This window comes from Agelaius tricolor, unplaced genomic scaffold (assembly GCF_023055355.1).
Source record: "Agelaius tricolor isolate 1412-34295 unplaced genomic scaffold, bAgeTri1.0.p SCAF_20, whole genome shotgun sequence".
Taxonomy (NCBI): Eukaryota; Metazoa; Chordata; class Aves; order Passeriformes; family Icteridae; genus Agelaius; species Agelaius tricolor.
Window position 1 is genome coordinate 1,188,331 of NW_027269280.1, and position 23,373 is coordinate 1,211,703.

Genomic DNA, 23,373 nt, shown 5'->3' on the forward strand with positions numbered 1-23,373 from the left:
AAATGTGCCTTTTTTCCTCCAGCACAGCCCTGTGCAGCAGGAACACGAACCAAAATAATTCCCCAGAGTGTTACTGAACTTCTTTGTCCTTCTACAGTCCCTGCTCCTCATGAGACACAAGTTAACCTGCAAACTTACCCAGCACTCTGGCTACAGCAAGGGAAGGTAAGAGGAGGATTCAGAAAATAGCCCTGAACACCAATGGAAATTGCAGAGAGGAAATCCAAGATGCCTAGAAGAGATATCCCCTGCCTATCCTCCTTCTGTGGCTTGCATGTGGCTCCTGAGAACAAGGCTGTGGGCTCTGAAGGGCTGGTAGGGACGTGTTCTAGGATGCTGCCCCCAGGATTGAGTGTGCAGAGCAGGGACAGCCCCACCACGGATTCCCAGAGCTGCTCCAGAACAAGGCTGTGGGCTCTGAAGGGCTGGTAGGGACGTGTTCTAGGATGCTGCCCCCAGATTGAGTGTGCAGAGCAGGGACAGCCCCACCACTGATTCCCAGAGCTACTCCAGAGGCCAAGAACAATGTGGCTGTGGGCTTTGAAGGGCTGGTAGGGACGTGTTCTAGGATGCTGCCCCCAGGATTGAGTGTGCAGAGCAGGGACAGCCCCACCACTGATTCCCAGAGTGCCAGAGCTGCTCCAGAACAAGGCTGTGGGCTTTGAAGGGCTGGTAGGGATGTGTTCTAGGATGCTGCCCCCAGATTGAGTGTGCAGAGCAGGGACAGCCCCACCACTGATTCCCAGAGCTGCTCCAGAGGCCAAGAACAAGGCTGTGGGCTTTGAAGGGCTGGTAGGGACATGTTCTAGGATGCTGCCCCCAGACTGAGGGTGCAGAGCAGGGACAGCCCCACCACTGATTCCCAGAGCTGCTCACAGGGCTCAGCACAGCCCCACCAGCCCCACACCTCCAGCTCCTGGAGCAAACAGAGCCCAAGCCTGCAGACAATACCCTCCTTCAGCCCAAAAACTGGGATTTTTTCCCAGGAAGCTATCCATCCTGTGTGCAAAATGAGACAGCAGGCCTGTGGGTAAGCACCTGTTCCTTAACCCTTGGTGTGCCCTGAGTGCTTCCTCCTCCCTGGAGAAGGAGGCACTGAGAGCTCTGCTGCTTTCCCCCTGCACACTGGGCCCAGCACGGCTCACAGAGAGGAGCAAACCCAGCAAAACCCACCTGCAGCTCTGCCATCCCACAAGCAGACTGCTCCCCAGAGGCAGGATTCCAGAATAATGCTGCTGCACCACCTCAATTCTGCGTTAAGAGCAGACTAAACCCAATTTTCTGACTCGAGAAGTCTGGCGTCTTTGAATAGATTTTGTGTGGAATTTGACCAAAAGCCTCAAAATATTTTCATCCCCCTTTTTATGTGCCTTTTTGTAATGCAGGGACATGTTTGCAGGAGTTATCTGCAGTCATGAATCTTACTTAGTAAAAATGAATGCTAGCATTCATACATCATCACTTCAGAAAGAGAGATTAAGGAAAACACCATCTATCTTTGCCTCCAAAAGTGAAAATCACAGGATTTAACCCAACTAGTGCTGCTCCTGGAAATGATTCTAGCTGGCTGGAGCTCAGGATTCTCCAGCTGCCTTTGTTCTCAGAAACAACTGAACCACTTCACAGAGACTCTTCTGAATCAGTCAGAAAACACAGAGCAGGAAAAACCTCAGCTAAAACTGCTTGAGCTCGAGACAGTCCCATTTTAAAAGAATTACAGTGCAAAGTGTTGCACAGTTACTCTGTCACTTTCTGATCATGGGTATCTGCCACTTTTTAGATAGAAAAATGGGATTAGGCTCATTTTTAAACTCTCAATTCAGACCAAAACCCTCTCAGTTTTACTGCACTTCCCTGGCTTCTTTCTCAACATAACACCTATCCACCAGGAAATATCACATATGCAATGAATTAGACCACAGTCCTTTCATCTCAAACTGCTTTGAAATGTCACTTAGTAAACCCAGTGGAGTTTGTTTTCCCAATGAAAATAGATTTCTCCACTAAATCTTCACATCGGGAATGTACCATGTGGTTTGCATTTTCTGTTCCTCAAAACAGTTTCCCAAAAGCTCACACTGTTTGATTTCATTTTCAGTCAAGGGAGTTAAAACCTGAAATCTGGTGAGACAAATTAAAAATTATAAAAGGGGGGGTTGAGGAGAGGATCTGTATATTCTGTGCTTATGTAAAGTTCTATTTACTTTTGTGTCGCTTTAGCATAGTAAATTCCAATATAAATCCAAGTATATTTCTTCAGTAACAACCAGAAATTTAACAAAAGCAGAGGCTGGCAACTCCCACCTTGTTTTCTAAGAAGGTTTGATAACTTAGAGTAATATTTGGATACCAAATGCACAAAACAGAGCACAGGTAACAGAAAGGGAGATTTTCACCTCAAATTGATGCCCATAAATATGAACTTACTCTGTAGATGGAAGAAAGAAAGAAAGTCCTTTGGGAGTCAAAACATCCCATCAATGTGAATTATCCTCTGGAAGCATTCCTTACTCCTCTGTGATCACTGGAGCAGAGAGCAGTTCAGGATCTTAACTTATCTACAAGTCTGGGGGATGGATTCCCAAAAATGCTGCCCACTCCCCAGGAGCTACAGCCCCTCATGCTCACTGAGAAATAATTTGTTTAATAAAGTTCACCTGTGATTTGAGCTCTGCCGTTACCAACACCTGTGCACGGTTAAATTGTTCCCACCAGTGCAGGACACAGAAAACACCTCCAGGTGCAGCCCCAAGAGCAAATCCCGTCCCTCTAAAGCAGATATCTGCATTTGGGAACTCAAACCACCCTCCTGAGCAAATCCTGTCCCTCTAAAGCAGATATCTGCATTTGGGAACTCCAACCACCCTCCTGAGCAAAGGCCATTCCCTCTAAAGCAGATATCTGCATTTGGGAACTCAAACCACCCTCCTGAGCGAATCCCGTCCCTCTAAAGCAGATATCTGCATTTGGGAACTCCAACCACCCTCCTGAGCAAATCCCATCCCTCTAAAGCAGATATCTGCATTTGGGAACTCCAACCACCCTCCTGAGCAAATCCCATCCCTCTAAAGCAGATATCTGCATTTGGGAACTCCAACCACCCTCCTGAGCAAAGGCCATTCCCTCTAAAGCAGATATCTGCATTTGGGAACTCCAACCACCTTCCTGAGCAAATCCATCCCTCTAAAGCAGATATCTGCATTTGGGAACTCAAACCACCCTCCTGAGCAAATCCATCCCTCTAAAGCAGATATCTGCATTTGGGAACTCCAACCACCCTCCTGAGCAAATCCCATCCCTCTAAAGCAGATATCTGCATTTGGGAACTCCAACCACCCTCCTGAGCAAATCCTGTCCCTCTAAAGCAGATATCTGCATTTGGGAACTCCAACCACCCTCCTGAGCAAAGGCCATTCCCTTGAGCACCAGTGACAATAACTTGGGCCAGTACATTGACCCAAAACTGAGTTCTAAGTCCCAATTCCCAGTAAGAACCAAGCCACCCAAACTCTCCAGTCCAGCAATGAAAACACTGTGCTTCCTTCCCACCCTCCCTGGGTATCACCCCTGTGCCTGCTGGAGAGAGCACTGACATTCAGGAGTTCTCAGCATCAGGTGGAGCCAGAAACCAGCACAGGAACTATTTATTATTTGATAAAGCCATTGATGAAATGTGCAACTGCTGTGCTGATAAACTCCAGAGCAAAATTCCACCAAAACTGAGCTTCTCTCTACATCCAGAAATTGTGCCAGGCTACAGCATTTCTGACACAGGGCAGAGCAAGGAAAATTCCAGTTACATTTTATTTCTTTAGAGGTGAAAACCACATAAGTAATCACGGATAAATGCATTTAAAATGCCCCTACTTGTAACAGCCAAATAATTTGCATTAAATGCCCTTTAATAAGCCAAACAAATGGACTCAGATTGTTTCAAACATCCTCTTATGAAGGATAATGAAATAGTTCTATTTGAACTGCACCTATCACTTATAAAGAGAATAATTATCACTAAAAGAGAGAAATTTCCAAAATCACTTCGATTCTGACACAGTCTAGCAGTGCCAAATGATCCCTGACATCCTGAACTTTCCCCTCTTCCAACAAAGGAATACATAAATGCTGGGGTGGGGGAAGAAATCGCTGTAAACTATGAACTGTCTGTGAATAACACTATGAATAAATGACACATCAAATCCAGTTTTCTTCATTGGAAGGGAAATTGCATGGAAAACAAGGTGGGCTGAAGGCATTTACCAGGCAACCATGACTTGTTAGATAAATAAACTCTGCCAGCCAACAGCTTGTGCCAGTGTCTTGGCAGGTCTTATGTACAGGTTCTAACATTAAAATCTCATCTTTAATTTTAGAAAAGTCCACAGTCATAAAATAATGAACCAGCAAAAGTCAAGAGAAACTAACAGCAAGCTCTGGAGAGCCATGGCTGCAATCTGACACACCCTTAGTAAAGGGAAAAAGAAGGGAGGAGGTGCAAGAGTCAGAACATTGCTAAAGTCTAAATGGGCTTGGAAGCACTGCTGAATTGATTTGCTCTATAAAGCTGAGAGAGGCAATCCTAGATCAGGATCCAAATTTGAGAGACATTCAGAACTGTGGATTCAATTCCAATTGACACATCTCAGCAACTGACAAAGGTGGATCCTTTGCCTCTTCTCAAAACAAAAACAAATCAATGTAAGTTCTGTTCAAAGGAACCATTTGCATTTTGTGACTTTCCTGAACAATATTGCCTAAAGGCATGATTTTTTTACCTCAAACCAGTTCTGACATGACTGCACTACAGGATCATGTTTAAATGTCATCTGATGATTCCTATTAAAGTGCCACCGTTTCATCGCTACAGCTAATTTCATTCTAAATGAATTTTCAAAACCAAGACTAAAGTTCAATGGAAGCCTGAAGCTTTGAGGACTTGTGAAGCTTTGAGCCTGAACTAGAGCGATATCCAACTTTAATCCGTGAAATAGCCAAGGCAACAGACGAATCTCTGCTGCTTTGAATAAAGCTATAATGCAATAAAGACCTTCCAGATGGACCTTGCACCATAGGTGTTGCCACATTTGTCTTTCAAGACCAGTCAGCACCACCCTTTCATCTCCAGACTCCTGGTGACACTCCAAGGGAAAAAGGAGAATATTCTAATTCCATTATGTCGCATACAATTGGAAAAATTCCTTTTACCAGCTTGCTGACATTTCAAAGCACAACACATCAGCTTATGGAATCAATATGAAAATGTAACTAATGGGCACCTGCAGTGAATTGTTGAGCACTATCATGTGATCCTGATCTTTTATCAGACTGGGGTTATTCCTCAGTAAAAATGTAACAGCAATAATTCACAGTGCTCCCCAGTCAGCTGCAGGTACTATTGTAAAAAGAACTTGCAATTTACCCCAAAGTAAAAAATATTTTTCCTATCCACATTATGATAACAAAAGGTAATCAAGTGCTGCAGTCATTTCCATTTTACAGATGAACAAATGAAATCTGCCAGGTGACCTCAGCATTCACATCTGCACACACAGCTGGGGAGAGAATTACAGAAAATAGGGAACACCACTTGGAATTGCTTGCTCTTCCCTCTTCTACTGTGATGGAATGACAAGGGAGCGTGTTCAACACATATACAGGGAAGAGAGTTCCCTATTCCTGAATTCCTTTAGTAGATTTCTCTCTAGAATTATCAAGGGTGTAATTATGAAAAAGAGAAGCACAAAGACTTTTGATACAGTTAGAGCTCAGTAACATCTGTCATAAAACACTGTTTTTTTTGAGCACCTATTAAAGACAGAAAATATAGCAATTAGTCACTCTGCCAAATAAAACACAACTTCTTATTTTTAACTGTAAAAACAAGGCCATCTAAAAGCCAAAGATTTGAAGACACAGCAGGATGGACCTGCTGAGGAAGGACCCAGTCAAGAAGGATGCCAAGCTCAAGCAGTGTCACATCAGCTTTTCCAGGGGACAGAGGCTTTGCACTCAGCTGAGGCAGGTGCAGCTCTCCTTGGCTCCTTGGTGCCAAAGCCTGTCACACACACAGTCACCCAACAAGCATCTCACAGCACAGACACTGCCCAGAAAATGAGGGGCCCTTTCTCTCTAGCTGTACCACCCATCTGCTGTATGGGTCGAGTCTAAACCCCAAATTACAGCTGTGCACAAAGAGAAGCATCTTCTCCATCTACACAGCTCAATGCTGCACACCTGCAGCCATGAAACATCAAAGTTCACATCCCACCAAAAGAGCAGAGACAGAGAAAGCCTAGATTAAGCTCACCATTCAAAATGTGGGAATGCAAGGAATAACAACAAAGTATGCTATGAAGTATGACAAAGCTGTAATACAAATTGATGCTCTGCAAGATTTTACATAAATCTGTAGCAAAATTGAAGCCCTCATGAGTTTTTAGAATGATATTATTCTAAGTAGGTATCCACCCCTCACGAAGTGGCAGCCAAATTCAATCTCTCTCTTCCCCCAGGTTCTGATCAGTGAAAATTAGCAGGTGTTCAGAAGTCAATGCTATATTAACTTCAACACAGTAGTTATTTATTCTATTTGGTACCCTTTATTTCATGCCAGCAGAGTGAGAGGTCATTTGATTCCACAGTGCAAAAATCAAACATTCTGGCTGTTTCCAGAGAGATATGAAATTAGAAAGTAAAAAAACCACCACTTCAAGTCGTGAAAAAATGATTTAAAAGAAAAAAGATGGATAAGGCATAACTGCTGTCTCCAGCACACACCCACAGCACCAACCCAGCGATGGCTGGAAATGAGTGCATGAATCAAACACACTTCAGCAGCCCAGCAAATACAGGCCACTGGTCAGGCTTCAGTCTCCACACGAGTGTGATGGCCTTGCACAATGACTGACAGGGGAATTCAGCTCAGGCAGCAGGAATTAAAGCTGCTAATTAAGCCCCAAAGCAGCAGGGTCTGACTCCATGCCCACCGAGGGAGGTTCCACCTGGCTACAGGGGGCACTGGAGCAGGAGACACCACAGAAGGTCTGGGCCCACCTGTCCTGCTCTGCTTCTCCCCCAGCACTGCTCCAGGAGAGCATCCTGGAGGGACAGGGCATGGAAAACACAAGGATGGGCACTGCCCTGGCCCAGCCCTGCTGCAGAGAGCACCTGGAGCTGCCAGGAGGGCAGAGCTCACCCTGGCAGGCACATGCCCAGGGCACAGCAATCTCTGCAGCTTGTAGCTCTAAGGACACATCGACCCTTTCCCTGTCATAAGCAAAATTATCCTTTCCAACACTGCTAACTTGACATCCCACCAAATCACCCATGTCTCCCCAGTCTGCTCCTGGCGTGTTTCATCAGGGTATCAGTGCTCCCCAAACAAGAGACCAGCAACTATTTTTAAACAAAGGAAAATCCAGAGTTTCTACCCCCCTGCCCCCCTCCATGAGCTCTGTTCTTGTAAACCACTGAATTCTTGGCTGAAGTTCTGGAAAAGAAAAAAACTTATTCAATCTGAGGCAGATGCTTGGCACAGAATCCTTTAGCTGAAACAGTTAATGGTTGGGGAATTTATAAGAAACTAAAACCAAACTCTCCTAATGACAACTCTGTTAGAAGTAGTGCTATTAATCCTGTTTGAAGTAATAGTGCGAGAAACTCAGGGTTTGGGGGTTTTTTTGTTTGTTGTGGGGGTGGTGATAGTGTATGTTTGGTTTGAGCTCAGGAAAACAGGTTTATCTTATGCATCAAAAAGCACATTCTACCTGCATGAGGAAATGGCAGTATATTAATGTAAGCCTCACTTTTATTTGTTCAACACGACACAGAACCAGCAAAATGAGAAAAAACTCCACGGGACAGAGAAATCAAAGTTGCATCGTTTACAGAGCGCCTCTCATGTTCTCTAACCTCTCAGTGTTTAATATCCTGCAGTGGATATATGATGTAAGCAACTCCCAGAACAATCCCTTTTTTTTTCCTGGAGTGTCCCAGGGATAAATTAAAGCCATACCACTGCAACTGCTGGGCTGCAGGACCCAGCTCAGCCCTGCTCTCCCTCCCCCCTTCCTGCTTATTCAAGCAGTAAGTTGATCCCAAGGTGATACAAACTCACCATTCTTTTTTTTTTTTTTTAATAAAAAAGTGTATTTTATGTGCTTTATCTCCCCTGAAGCAGTTTCCAGAGGAATTAGAGGCACACCAGGGTTGGCACACAAAAAGAGGGTAGCTCAGTTTGGGAGAGGGCAGAAACCTGGCAGCATCAATTTCCATTGGCTCAGGCTGGTAAGGAACAGCACCCCCAGGCAATACAACTGGTTAGAAAATGGAATTTCACAAGGACAGAAATGAGCATTTCAAAAGTTAACTTTCACTCTTAATCAGGAGGAAAAATTAAATGGTTACACAGAGTTACAATGCTTTTCAGCAGTTGTTTGGAATGACACGGCTTTTCATCACAGCTCATTTTTGTAACAGCAATACAATTCAAAATTACAGAAAAACATGAACAGAATATCTGTCAGTTTATATCTGAATACATCTGCTTGAAGTCAAAATGGTCACTTGATGTGTAACAGGTCACCAAAAACAGAGAATCATCTAAGTAAATTGACCTCACCCATGACACTTGTAGCACCAGTGGATGGCAAAATCAGGTTAAATTCTTGCAGCAATGTACAATAAAAGCGTCCACTTAAGGGGACTCGTCTGGCTGCTCACATCTGTCAAGCTGCTGAAACTGCACAGTTGTAAGAGCAGGCTTTGCTAATGACAGTGGCACTGCAACTCGCATGATCTCTGTTATTCAAGCAAAAAAAAAGTGCCAGCAAAGGCTGTCTGCAAGCACAAAGGTACTGACCCAAGATGTCAGCCTGCAACAGGAAGACATTAGAACATTTCTTAAGTGTAATGGGAAAGAACCACTTAGTCCCAATGTACTCCCCTAACGAAAAGTTCACTTAATTGAGCAGGGCTGCAGAGCTGCCAGTAATTTTAGTGATGGGGGTGACACTTTGTTTATGGAATCCAAGCTCTGCAGATTAATATGCTTTAGACTAGCAAGGAAAATAGAAGAGTACACTCACTGGGTAATTTCACTAGATACAGCTGAAAAGAAAAATGCTGACCTGAGGCTGTGTATTGACCCAAAAAAATGTGAACAAATAGATAAAGAGAGAGTATTTCCATTTGCTAACTAAAACACAGGCACTGCTGGGCTGAAATGATTTCCAGAGCGAGATGCATCCGCAGCTTTTAGCAGATACCTCTGAGTGAGGAGACTGCAGAAGCTATGAACTTTGAATGCACCATTTGTCCGTCCCTGTTTCAAAGGGGTCACATCTGTCACTAGAGCCTGAGCCAGTCCACAGAACACAAAACAGTACAACTGCTTGAAGAGCTGAACACTGTGAAACTGTTTTGCCAGGGTACTGAGTCTGTAAGGAAGGCTGAATAAAATATAAAGGACTCAGGCCTCTAAGAGCAAGTCAGGACAAGAGTTTGAACTAGACAAAAACAACTTTTCTGGCCAGAAAGTTATTGCTAATGACTATGAAGGACAGGCAAGTGAAATTTCAGCCAAATACCTTAAGCTAACACCTTACAGCATCCCAAAATATTGCCTGGATTTTTATCACTGGACTGTTTAGGTTATAAACAAACCAAAAAGTCCCACTGGACAAGGTGGCCAAAGCGGGGCCAAGTCTTTCAGCAAAATGGCAACCACAGTGGGTAAGAGACAAAGAGCAAAATGATTGCCAGAAGTAGAAAGGCAGAGGTAATCCTGGCAGCAGAGAGCAGGTACAAGCCCTGCTAACGCCTCCCTCACACCAAAGCTGCCTCCTTTGTGCAGGCAGCTCTCCCTGCTGCACGGGAAATGTCCCCTCCAGGCTGACGGACAGGTGTGGCTGGAAGCCACCCAAAATACGCATTTGCTTTCCCCAGCATCCTCAGTTCACCTTCTTAACGTCCCTATTGGATGGTTTTCCATTACTGCCTTTACACCCCAGTTGTCTCAACTTGTTGCCATTTTAACATCTTTTATCATAATATGCTTTTTGTCTCTCTGGGAATAGCTGGGACACTTCTAGTGCAGCCTGCCAGATATGAACCACTGCCAAAATCTCGCTGTGGCAGCACAAACTTGCATGCAGCTTATGAGTAAATAAACAAAAATTTACCAAAGCCCTGGAGAAAACTGGGATTCTGCACAGAAATCTCTGACACCTCCCTCATGGTCACACCCTGAAGATTGCAGGCTTTAATTTACTTTTTTTGTCACTTAACTGTCTTAGATAGACACAACCTTAACCACACCTGGGAACAAAAGCTCTGGAAGATTTACTGCAGAGGGGCGTTCCCTTGAGAACTCTAACCAGGAAAGTTTGTATTCCAAAACTTTTGGCAAATTTGCCATCATTCAGAATTCTGGCTATTCCTTACAAGCCACCTTTTCAGTAGTGCTGAACTTCTGCTTTGTCATTAGAGTTTGAAAACACAGAACTAAATCCCAATTCACAATAAAACCCCATCCCTTCATCCCAAAGAAGAGAATTTGTCAATGCTTACTAACATTTGGCCATTTAAGAAAGCATAACATTGTGCTGTTTAGAACTTAATTTTACACAGATATTTAGTTCTGCAATTCAAGAGGCAGACACACATTTATGCATTAGAAAAGCGATTGCAGGGATGATATTTTATATCACAGTCATGCACTTAGAAGCAGCTTTGAACAGCCATTTGTAGTACAACTGCTGGGTGTTTTACTAGGTAAGTACAGTGTCTAATAAACTTTGATCTACTACCAAATATGAAAACAAAGTAAAGTGGAATATTAATAGCACTATCTCCATTTGGAAAGGGTTCTATCCAGAAGAGAGATTAGCCACTTATAAAAACTCCACGCAGCTATAATTTAACATAATGCAAGCTCCTGCTATGCTCTTGGCTGGCACTAACGTGATGAAATTGAGAAAAAGGAAATTTAGGAAGTTTTCCGTAACAGTAGGGCATGCCACGCTACTGAACTTCCAAAATAAGATACAAAAAAACCTTGCTGCTTGATTAATTTAAAATCAGAAAGAAAGAATATTGAAAATAAAGAGCCTGACTCAGTGTCCACTGCAGTGTAACAAAAACCAGGATGTACTGCAGGGTTGTGGGAGGCAGAAGGGCAGAGCAGAACCCTGGCAGGTGCTGTGCCAACCTATGCATGCACAGCTGTGTTTGCATTTGGGCTCAAACACCGTTCCTGTACCTAAAATCCTGCTAACTCCACGCACCCTGAGCAACTGCTCCTGTTCAACACTTCCTTGCACTTAGAGATGCTTGTGCAAACAAATCAGTTCTCTGGCTGGGCATCCTTCAACGCTTTTTTAGGGCTCAGTGTACTTGCAGTTTCTGTGAGCCCTGTTCTAGCTCACTGCTAATAGGAAAATGAAGATCCCCACTTACCTATCCATTACAAAATGAAGCAAATCTGTACATGTGTGTTCACATTTCGCCCTGCCTCAGAAAAGCTATTAAAATAAATAAATAATCTTCCTTCAAGCTCATGAATACCTCCTATAGGCTATAAAGGGGCTTAAGCACATGCATTAGCACTTTGCTGAAAAGAGGTCATTTCCTGAAAGGAATATATATACACTTGGGATTTACTTATGTAAATACAATTTCTCACACATCCTCTCCACCTAAGGAGCAGCCATCCAATAATTGGTATGTAAAACATGTGCTTGCACCTAAATGCAAGAGCACTTTTGCACGCTGACTTTTATACATCCTGCTCTGACTAGAGGCATGGCTTAAATTAAATGCCAAGCTTCTTTCTTGAGATTGAATGAATTAACATTACTGGCCAGATAATAACCCCAGCATAATGGCGCACTGAGGCCTAAGGCAACATTTCGTGAGAATTTTCTTAGAAATTCAAGCCTGATAGGAGATGCTAATGAGTTTAGAGAAGTAAATATGGCTCTTTAAATAGCAAACGACAACTTGTCTATAACAGTAAGTTTCTCAGCACATTTACAAACGTTTTTGCTTGCGAGCTATAAAGTGACTTTCATTTAGTTGGACTTTAGCTCTCAAGAACAATCACTATCCTCACACGCCAACAAAGAGAGCGCAAATACACGAGGGGAGCGCAAATGAAACGCTCATTAAGGCGCCACAGGAAACTATACAAACACCTTATTTAATAAGTTTAATTAAGTGGCTCTTTTCTAAATCATACAGTGCCCAACAATGCTCAGGCCAATTCCTTGCTCAGAACCTCTGCCTCTCTTCCCTGAAGCAAGGTAATATTTTGTCTTTTCCTCTGGCAGAGCAGAGCCCCGGGGCCCCCAGAGCAGCTGCTGGCAGTGCCTGGCTGGGGCACCACTCCTGCATGGCTGAGGCAGGTCCAGCAGGGCTCCAGGAGCTGCGTTGTTTATAACCTCTGCCTGTAGCACTTTCTCCTGCCTTCATGAAGAATCATAACCTATTTCTGTTGTACAAATGCTTTCCTAGAGGAGCGCCCATACACTGGTGCCTAACTCAGCATATGAAGGATGAGGATCCACTGCAGAGGATGGAAGCGCTGGTGACCATCAAAGCAGCCCCACACCACGCCAGGCACTCTTCACAAACCTTAATCCCGGGCAGTCTCTGAAGGTGAGCACGAGGCTGATCTAATTCTCACCTCCAGGCTACAGCAATCAGAACAGAAACCTGCATTTTAGGCTCCTCACATCGGCACTTTCAGAGCGTGTCAAGTCACCGGGCTGTCCATTAATTTTAATGCACGTTGAAATGACCGGCATTAAGAGGCCATGCAATTTTCTGCCGAGTACTTTGTTTTCCCTGCCGAATGGGGTGGGAAAAGTCCTTTTATGAATTGCTCCTGATTCCGCTCTTGCTTCACCCTTGAGATATTCCTGTATCTCTCACGGCTGCCTCCACAATCAACTGCCCTGGGAGAGAGGTTGGCAGAGCTGGACCGAGCTAAACAATGAAGAGTCTTTTAGGAGTAATCTTCTTACGACAGTCAAAGAGCAACACTAATACCAGCAGGATAAACGGCAAAATTATGTTTTTATTCCTAGGAATGGCAACAACAGCAGGCATCGCAGATAGCTTAGGAAGTTTCCACACCCTCCCAACCCAGACGAGGAGGAGGGCACGGTTTAATAAAGCATCCACAACCATCATGCTTCGTCTGAGCAAGAAAACAAGAAGTGTTGAGACACGGCAGTCACCTACGATTCTGCACAGAAATCTCCCTTGGGAGCATGCACTGTCTGCATCCCTGAGCCACTTCAGAAGAGATTTGCCTTTGTCAAAGGAACTCTCCCATCACAGAAGTTCAGCGATGAGAAAAACCAGCACATCATCCAAATGACCCCTCCGCTAAGCCAAACCTGTTCCTCAGCTGTCCCTTTAATCAAGATAACAAGCATCTTGTCCAACCCAGGTGACAGCCCTTCCATCCAGGCTCCGGAGCTACCACCGCACCATTCCAATAGAATTTAAAGGACGCTATTCCCAAACACTGTCACCGTGCCGCTCCTGGAGCTTTCACCGCTGCCCAAATTCCGCCCCAAGCCGGCGCTGGGACACCCCCTCCCACAGAGACGCTCCTTTAACACAACGCAGTAATTAACAAGCATCTGTAAAATCATCATTGTTAAGCACGAAAGTAAACTTTGCCCGTTTCTCCTCTTAGACAAACGCAAGCTCGCAAGGTTTCCCACCATTCACACAACCGGCGAGCGAGAAAGCAGCAGAGAGAGGCAGCGGCAGGACTGAAAGGAAAAGGCAGGAGGAAAAGGAGGAAGGGGCAGCTTAGTTCACACGGCTGACAAGATCAACTGGTGCCCGCGCCGCTTACCTCCGCAGAGCAGCGCTCCGAGCAGCAGCCGGGCCGCCCGCGCCATGCCGAGGGGCGGCCGAGGGGCGGCCGAGGCTCCGGGCCGCGTCCCGCGGAGCTGCTCCGCCGTTAGCTCTGCGCGCCCGCCGCCCGCGCCATCGCTCCGCGCCCGCAGCGCCCTCAGCGCCGCTCCGCGCTCACCCCGCCGGAGCCCATGGCGGCTGCCCCGGCCGGCACCGCTGGCGCTCCCCGGACAAAACTTTTGAAGCGGCTGAGCAAAGGGAGGGGAAGATGCGAGAAGCGGCGCGGCTGGAGCGTCCCCACGGCCGCTGTCCGGCTGCGCTGGCCCCGAGCGCCCTCCGCCGCTTTCCCCGCCCGTGTGAGGGGCCGCGGCGCGCTCAGACACTTTTCCCTGGGAGGAGGGAGGGAGGGAGGGAAGGAGGGGGGGATGGATGAAGGGAGGGGGCACCGCCGAGCCCCACCCTCAGGGGCGTGAGGGGACGGGGACGCGCGGCTGAGGCGGCGATGGATGGGACCCGCGGCCGATGCGCTGAGACAGCGGCTCAGGGCGAAGGGCTCGCAGGGCTGAGAGGGGCTCCGGGCAGCGGCCCTGGCAGCCAGGGGAGCCCGGGAGCCGAGCGAGGGACGGAGCGGTCCGGCCCCGGCCTCACCGCGGCGCTCCCGCTGCCTCCGCTCCTGCTGGGCAGCGGCGCTCGGGAAAAACTGCGAGCTGCAGGAAAAGAGCCCTGTCAAAAGATGAGAATGCCCTGCGTGCGTTCCTCTCCGGGCAGAGGAAAACCCACCGCGGAACACCTGGGCCCGCCCGGGTTTGCCCCACTTGTGTTTCCCCACTTGTGTTTCCCCACCTGTGTTTCACCAGGCCCCGCCACCGCCTCCTCACTCTCTTGTTTTGCCTTTTATACACGTTCTCAGTCCCATCTTCCAAACATAATTCACAGGCAGCCGTTTCATCCCTATTCCTTTAGTTTTGATGCTTTCCCCTGGGCATCTTGGATAGCTGGCGTCTCTTTCCTCCTTCTTGTGGCAAAATAAAATGTAAATATTTGTGGCCCAACAGTAAACACACTTTCAATGATATTTACTACAGCTGTAGCACACAGCAAGCAAGGGGCAGGTTGGTATCAAAGTAGTGAGTATTTGAAATATACTAAGTGCAGTATTTCAAATATATACTAAAGGTGGTATTTGAAATATACTAAGGGGTTTTTTCTCTGCTTAGGAAAAAAACCCTTAGTATAATTCAAATACCGCCCTTAGTGTATTTCCACAAACCTTCCACGAACACTCTGTGACAAAGCAACACCTTTAAATGGTGGCTTATTCCCCATCTGCTGGTTTTATCCTGAGGAATCAGGCTCTGATCCTTCAGGCAAATGCAGCCACTCCCCTGTAGCTGGCCAAAATCAGTGAGGCTCTATCTGTAGTCAGTTCCTGAAAAAGATGTCAAAGTTTGTTAGTAGATATTAGCCTAAAAACATGAGTAAAGCATCTTTTGGCAGGTTCTAAAAAGCCTATTGTTTGTGCAAGACATTATCCTGGTTTGATAAGCCAAGTCAGGAAGGAGTTCCTTAGCACAGAGATTTCCAGGGAGGAACTGCAGAGAACTTTGTCAGGAGTATGCTTTGTGCTGTCATGGTTTACATGATTTTATTGTCAGTAGCAGCTAATTCAAATGTGGAAAAAGCAAAAAGAGGATATCATAAGGATGAAATTTCAATGTAATTTTCCCCACAAGAGTATAAAGAAGCGTTTCTCATTGAAAAATTCATTCAAACATGTGTAACTGCTTTAGTGTCTTCTGCTTGATTGTAGATTTCACTAGACACTACAAGTACTTGTTGGATGAGTTTAAATATAAGAATCCAGCAGTTGACAGTAAAACACAGCAGCTATCAAACATTTATTTCCTGTATCTTAAATTTGTAGATAATGTAGACAATTCAGCTCATTTATAAGAAAAAGCAGCCACGGTGCCAAGAAATGCTATTTCTTTCCAAGGCAACTTTCACTAAGGGACCAAAACCCAATCCTATAATATTCATAATTAATAAACTACCAACATCTGTCTTCTTTGAATTGTGGAAAAAAAATCAGTCTGATGTAAATTAGATGGAATATGAGATTATTCAGAAGTACTGACAGGCAGTAGAGGTCCTGTTTATCGAGTCTGAGCTGGAGTCTGCGCGTTACTTGTATGAGAACAAAGTTTTGCAACTTGCACCTTGAGTCCATGGATAAGAGGCAGAAGTCAAATAACAGGTGAAAAAATGGTAAAGAAGTCTGGACAGAATAGGTTTTGCTACAACTGTTCTTACTCCTGTGAGATTTGATTTCATGTCCTTCTAGGTACAGCAGTTCAGGACCAGAATTTTCAGTAGCAGCTCTGCCTAAGATGATTTGTTTGGGCATTTTCAACTGAAGGAGTTAAGTACACAAATCATACTCAAAGAACCCAGATTAATTTATTTCTTAATGCATTTATAATGAAAATATGGCTTGCTGTGAATAGTTTATGACAACAACTCAATTAGCACCAAACAGAGCAGTGTGTCTGAAGGCAGAGGACGGTATATAAGGAGTCCTGAAAAAGGAAACTGTAACACTAAATAATACAGAAAATGTCATTACCTACCTTTGATACAGTCCAAATTATGTCTCTAAACATTAATCAAAGCCATTTAAATTATCTCTAATCCTGAATAGGTTTGGATTTTGTGATGTTTGATTGCTCCAGAGTAAGTTTGTACGTTTAAAGTGAAATTTTGACATTTTATTAATGGTGATTATTGTGCTGCTCCTCACATTATTCAGCTGAAGGTTAGTTTGGAGAATCTATAGAACATCAGAATGTCAGGAATTTGTTTTGAAGTCTTTATGGGCTCTCATGACTTTGAATAGACAAAACCAAAACTTTCAGTCTTACATGTAGCATATTCCCTGCAAAAACTGTAAGGAAATAAGGATCACGCTCAGAAGCAGGGAGAGTGATTGCACTAAAGTTGGCTTCCTAAGGTCAGTCAGCCTCTAAAAATGTTCAAATGTACCATATAATGTACTTTAGGCTGAAAACGCAGCCTTTGAGGGCTCTCAGCTCCCTCTCTATATTTTGCCAGCCATGATGTTGAAATCACGTGCCAATTCACTGACCCAATGCTAACAAATGAAAGCAGAAAGAAAAACCCATCAAATCAAAGCTCCTATTTCCATGTGCAGGTAGCAATTGCCAGAGGAACCCTCCAACCCCTGTGCAGGCATTGGGGTGTTTTGTATTTTGTCATGCAGAAATTCTGTTCATCAAATATATCTCACCAGCATTTCTCAGGTGAAAACATGATCATATACTTGGAGAAGTAGCATTCTGTGTAGGTGATTGAGCATGATAGTAGGTACTATAGCCATCCAAATTGCTATTTTTCTGTTAGGGAATACAAAAGCTATATAGTTGTCTTGTTCTGTGCATGGGATGGATAATGTCCATCAGAAAATGGAAAAAATAATTGAAGTATAAGACTGTACACAATCTTCTTAATATGAAAATGTGGGGGGTTTAAGGCAAAAATTGACTAAAATTTGTGCTGAGTAGACTTTCAATATTAAAATATTAATCAATATTAAAAGAAATTCAGAAACCTGTCAACCAACCCTAGGACTGGACTGGCAGCAGAAGTGTGTCAGAGGCAATAACCTGACAGCAGTTCAGAGTGCAGGAGTTGGGACTGGGATGTTCCCACAGCTTAGCACTCCTGACATACCTGAGTGCAAAAGACATTGCAGTCTGCAATGGTGACTTTAATAACCCTGGAATGGAAAGTGGTCCCTGCTCAGTACCCTGTCACTCGGGCAGAATTCAGCTGCCCTGGGTCTGTGTGAGAGGTTTGGAGTGATCCCAGCTCTGTCTGTGATCCCCAGCTCTGTCTGTGATCCCCAGCTCTGTCTGTGACCCCAGCTCTGTCTGTGATCCCAGCTCTGTCTGTGATCCCCAGCTCTGTCTGTGATCCCAGCTCTGTCTGTGATCCCCAGCTCTGTCTGTGACCCCAGCTCTGTCTGTGATCCCAGCTCTGTCTGTGATCCCCAGCTCTGTCTGTGATCCCCAGCTCTGTCTGTGACCCCAGCTCTGTCTGTGACCCCAGCTCTGTCTGTGATCCCCAGCTCTGTCTGTGATCCCCAGCTCTGTCTGTGATCCCAGCTCTGTCTGTGACCCCAGCTCTGTCTGTGACCCCAGCTCTGTCTGTGACCCCAGCTCTGTCTGTGACCCCAGCTCTGTCTGTGATCCCCAGCTCTGTCTGTGACCCCAGCACTGGGTGCTCCTCCAAGGCCTGTGGAGCTGCTGCTCCCTTTGAGCTTGCCATGCACTGCACTCCTGGCACTGCATCATCCCAGGGATTCTGGCTTTGCTGTCACCTTAAACAAGGTCCCTCAGTGTCCTCAGATGTGAAATGTGCTGATGACACCACGTGCTTTGGGGATGGATGCAGAGAGGGAAGAGCTGCACATATATTCTGCTATTCTTTAAATTGGTCAGACTGGGTGAGTATCTGTCTGTCTCATTTAATGTAGCTTTCTGCTCTCTCATGGAATTATTCATTATTATAATAACTCATTCTCTTTAAATACAGAATTTGAAATCCTTAGAATGTGACTGTGGCCAGTTCACTGCAAGTGTCCATACAGAAATCACATCCTGTGTTGTCCCATCTATACAGGATTCAAAAGGAAGAACAGGAGAGGGATGCACCCCAAATTCTGCCAGAGATCTGAAGTCACATAAAGGAATAGAGTGCAAAAATACTCAACACTCAGTTTTATGCCATGCCTGTGCCTGGGTGCATTATCATCTCTCTTCTGCCTTCTGTGCTTTGTTTGCAGTTAGGAGTATTGCCATTTAAAGTGATTTTATTATACTCCAGTGTCAGCATCTATCCTTGTAATAGAGATATCACTTGTATCTCTCACAGTTACTCACTGGTGCTGCATGCAGACAGCATGGCCTGGCTTTGTATTCAGCACATCTGAAAGGGGTTTTTCTGCCACAGGGCCTGGCATTGCCATCTCTTTGGCTGACAAATGTTTTTAACAAGGGCTGAGGATCACAAGGTACCAATATTTGCCAACGGAAAATACCAATATTTGCCAGGAATCAAGGTACCAATATTTGCCAGGAATCAGTTCACCTGATCTTTCTTGGTACACCATAGGTATCTACTGTATGCATCAAAAATTTGGGGTGCCACAGGTGGATACCTTCAGCTTGAGGAGTGAAGAGGTGGCTTTTTGGACCAGAAGACCACTCCTCAAAATGCAACTGACCACACAAAAACCCAATAATATCAAAATCACTGAGACCAGAGGGATTAAATTGTGGCCTTCCATCCTACCATTCAACACAGCTACCAAAACACCCACACTGGCAGTAAATACTCAATTACCAGTAACATTTGGGACTATGAGCTTCCAGAACACAAACACAATTTCATCATTTGAGGACAGCAAACGCAACAGAACTTGGACAGAGCCAAGAATGAGTATTTATTTCCATATAGCAAATACTTACTGAAGTTCTGCTGGCAGTATTTTTTTCAATCTGTAATTATTCTCCTCTTTGTTTCTTTGTCTTATCCAAGTATTATAGCCTGGGACTATATACTCTTGGGAAGGACCATGCTGCAATAATTATGAGCTCTAGGTTCTATTGCAATGGAATTCCATAACCCACTAAGTCTGTGCCTTACACAGCACTTTTCATTTGTGTATTCTCAGTATTTATATATATATGAATGACCTTTGGAATGATTCACCCACAAGTGTTTCTGATCCCTCTTACTCCTTCTCTTCTTGTTTACATAAAGTAAAATAAATTAAGATCTGTTGATAAGCTTTAAGTATGAATACCATGAGGCACTGTGGGATATTTTCTGCAATGTGAATTAGTGTCCTGCTTTCAGCTTTAAGACAATTAGTTATCTTCATGTGTACTTACTCTAGAAACAAAATATCTGTCAGATACAATATTTTCGAAGGTGTTTGTCACCTCCCTGCTGCATATTTGGATTTGCCTGCAAACCTTTGGAATACTCAAGCCCCACGTGTTGCAGGCTGCACTGACAAAGGAGAGCCGCTTCCAAGTGCTGTGCCCAGGATAAATTGCTAATCCGGGGAGCCCCTGACACCGAGCTGGAGTTCAGCCAGTGCCTCCAACACGTGCTAACAATTACGGGTCCCTGGAGCTGCACCCAGGGATGCACGGAACGGAGCTGGGCTCTGGGACTGGATCCTCGAACAGGACAACCGAGGCACAGCCGCAGGAGCCAGGAGAAGCCTCCTGTCAGGCGGATTTAAGCCGAGCCGCTCTGAGACTGGGCTTGCCGGGAGACTCCCGGCTTGGATCGCGGCGCTGGATTCGAGGATGGCTTCCCGGGATGGATGCGGCTCCCGGGAGGGATTCTGGGGATGCGGTCCCGGGCTGGATCGCGGGGATGGATTCTGGGGATGCGGTCCCGGCATTAATGCGGCTCCCGGGCTGGATCCTGAGGATGCGTTCCCAGCCTGATCCTGAGGATGCGTTCCCGGGTTGGATCCTGGGGATGCGTCCCCGGGCTGGACGCGATCCCCAGGCTGGGTTCTCAGCGCTCGCAGCTCCCCCTAGCGCAGGAGGAGCGCCGTGGTTGCGGCAGCGCTCCGGGAGCGCCGCGCCCCGGCCGGGCGGCACCGCCGCACCGCTCCGTACCGCATCCCCGCACCGCATCCCCGCTCCCATCCCCGCACCGCATCCCCGCTCCGCATCCCCGCTCCGCATCCCCGCTCCGCATCCCCGCTCCGCATCCCCGCTCCCATCCCCGCACCGCATCCCCGCTCCGCATCCCCGCTCCGCATCCCCGCTCCGCATCCCCGCTCCCATCCCCGCTCCCATCTCCGCACCGCATCCCCGCTCCGCATCCCCGCTCCGCATCCCCGCTCCCATCCCCGCACCGCATCCCCGCTCCGCATCCCCGCTCCGCATCCCCGCTCCGCATCCCCGCTCCCATCCCCGCTCCCATCTCCGCACCGCATCCCCGCACCGCATCCCCGCTCCGCATCCCTGCACAGCATCCCCGCACCGCTCTGTACCACATCCCCGCACCGCATCCCCGCACCGCATCTCCGCACCGCATCCCCGTACTCCGCACCGCATCTCCGCACCGCATCCCCGCACCGCATCCCCGTACTCCGCACCGCTCCACATCCCCGCACCGCATCCTCGTACTCCGCTCCGCATCCCCACATCCCCGCACCGCTCCACATCCCTGCACCCCGCTCCACATCCCTGCACCCCGCACCGCTCCACATCCCCGCTCCGCATGCCCGCACCGCTCCGCATGCCCGCACTCTCCGCACCGCTCCGCATGCCCGCACCCCGTTCCACATCCCCGCCTCCCCCCACCGCTCCGCATCCCCGCACCCCGCACCCCGCGCTCATCCCGCGCCGTTCCTCGGCCACAAGCAGCGCATTTTCCCTGCCTAATGAACGGAACGCGCCGCTTCTGCCGGGGCACTGTCGGGCTTTGATGCGCTACAATTAGAAGAGGTTCTCATTTAATTACCCAGCGTAATAGGACCTGAAATGCTGAAATTCAATCTTTCACGTAACTGCTGCTTTTCAGCAGCCCTCTGGGCTGATGAGGATAATGTTACAAACTAATGCATATTATTTATAAAGAAAACGTTGCAAAACAAATGCAGTCTTAGAAGGGTATAATGCTTCAAATTGCTTTAATAGCTGTTTGATTACTGTGGCCAATAACTGTTGTAAATCAGTGAAGAGGCAATTAGATAGTCCTAGTTAGAAATTAATAATAGTCTAGCAAGGAGCAGGAACTTTTAGATGTTACTTCTGCCTGGTTTTATTTTTTTCCCCAATCAAATGAAGGAAATTTGCAACAAACAGATTTTAAATGGCACTTTAGATACAGCTGTCTTTTAATAATAAGAGTGCTGAGTCTTGCCTGTCATAGGGCAGATTAAAAAAAACCTGAAACAGAAAACCACACAAACAACCAGAACTAGAGGAGTATTAGGAAAACACTTTAGGCATCTAATGGGTTAGGATAGCCATCTAAACAGGTTTTGAGAAACATGTGCACATGCTTCAGGAACTGTTTTGTTGCAGCCTCTTGGCTCTTCTGAAGGTCCTAAAGACTTCCTTTAATATTAGGATTTATGTATTTACTTTCCAAAACTCCCTCCAGGTGCCAAAGTCATATCACAAAATGATGCATTTGCTGAACTAAGCCCTACCTTATGACTGTCTCCAGGGGATAACAAATCTGCAATTTCAGTTCACTATGCAGTGTCCAGTGCTCAGGCATTTTGTTATACATTAATTAGTTAGTAGGCCTGAAACAGGCTACAAAGTTGTTCTACCAGGGCATTCAGTTCTCAGCAGAAATGCTGGAATCACCCCAGATACGACTCTTGGTGTCTCAGGGCTTGTGTTAGATGGCCTCCAGAGGCCTCTTTCAATCTAAAACACTCTGCAGTTCTGTTCTTTATGGGAACCTGAAAATCACTGTTACATTATGAGGAGGAGAAGAAGAAGAAAAGAATGATAACTGTCCATGCTGAGCTCTCCATAAATATGTCTCCAGACTAATTTACATGAAATTACCAGTGCACCAACAGAAGTAACCTGGATGAATTTTCATTTACGAGTGTCACCAATGCTACAGGGATCACTGGCAGTGAGAGTAGGACATTAAAGTGAGGGATGACCTCAAGGCAAGAAGTGTTAGGGAAGGTTGTGGGATCAATGGATAGCTGTCAGACCAGGATGTTTCTTGCAGGAACCACCACCACTGTTACTATAATGAGAATTTTAATTAGAAATGAAAGACAATATGAGTCTACAGATGAGCCAGAGACTATTAGTTATGTTCCCATTAAATATTTGTGGTCTGAAGAGCACAGTTTGGCAGGCTGTGACATGCAGAGTGATGATGTAAACTTCAGAACATCCCCAGGGACCGACAGGAGCTCCTGAGGGGGTGTGTAAGTCTGCCTGCTCTTCCCTCCTCAGTAACATACACCAGGTTCTGTGGTTCCAAAAAGCAGCTCAGTTTCTGAAGTGATGCGTTTTATTTAGATTGAACAAGATCAAGGCAGAGAGCTCTCCACAGAACTGTTCTGTCACTGCTTGCTGCTTTTTTGAACATCTTTGCAGACAGAAGTTGGTAGAAGAGGAACTTGAAGATGTCCAAAAAAGAAGTAGACTGAACCTGGAGGTGTGTGGATAATCTCTGATGCTCTGGGCTCCATCGTGTGCTGGCAGCCCAGGAAGCCAACTTTGTCCTGGGCTGCTCCAAAGTCAGTGTGGGAAAAGATCCAGGGAGGGGATTGTGCCCTGCTCAGGTGATTTCCCACCTGCAGAGCTGCCCCAGGCCTGGCCCAGCCCAGGCAGGAGCTCCAGGAGGCTCCAGGATGAGCAGAGGGATGGAGCAGCCCTGCTGGGAGGAAAGGCTGGCACAGCTGGG

General features: G+C 46.2%; 1 protein-coding gene across 1 annotated transcript in view; it reads right to left on the bottom strand.

The window, feature by feature from the left end:
- The window catches only part of TMEM132C (transmembrane protein 132C), a 172,961-nt gene extending 158,434 nt beyond the window's left edge, over positions 1–14,527 (bottom strand). The window contains exon 1 of the mRNA XM_071444942.1: positions 13,871–14,527. Coding sequence (XP_071301043.1) covers positions 13,871–13,916 — 46 coding nt within the window. The 5' untranslated portion in view covers positions 13,917–14,527. The remainder of the gene's footprint in view (positions 1–13,870) is intronic.
- Positions 14,528–23,373: the final 8,846 nt, after the last annotated feature.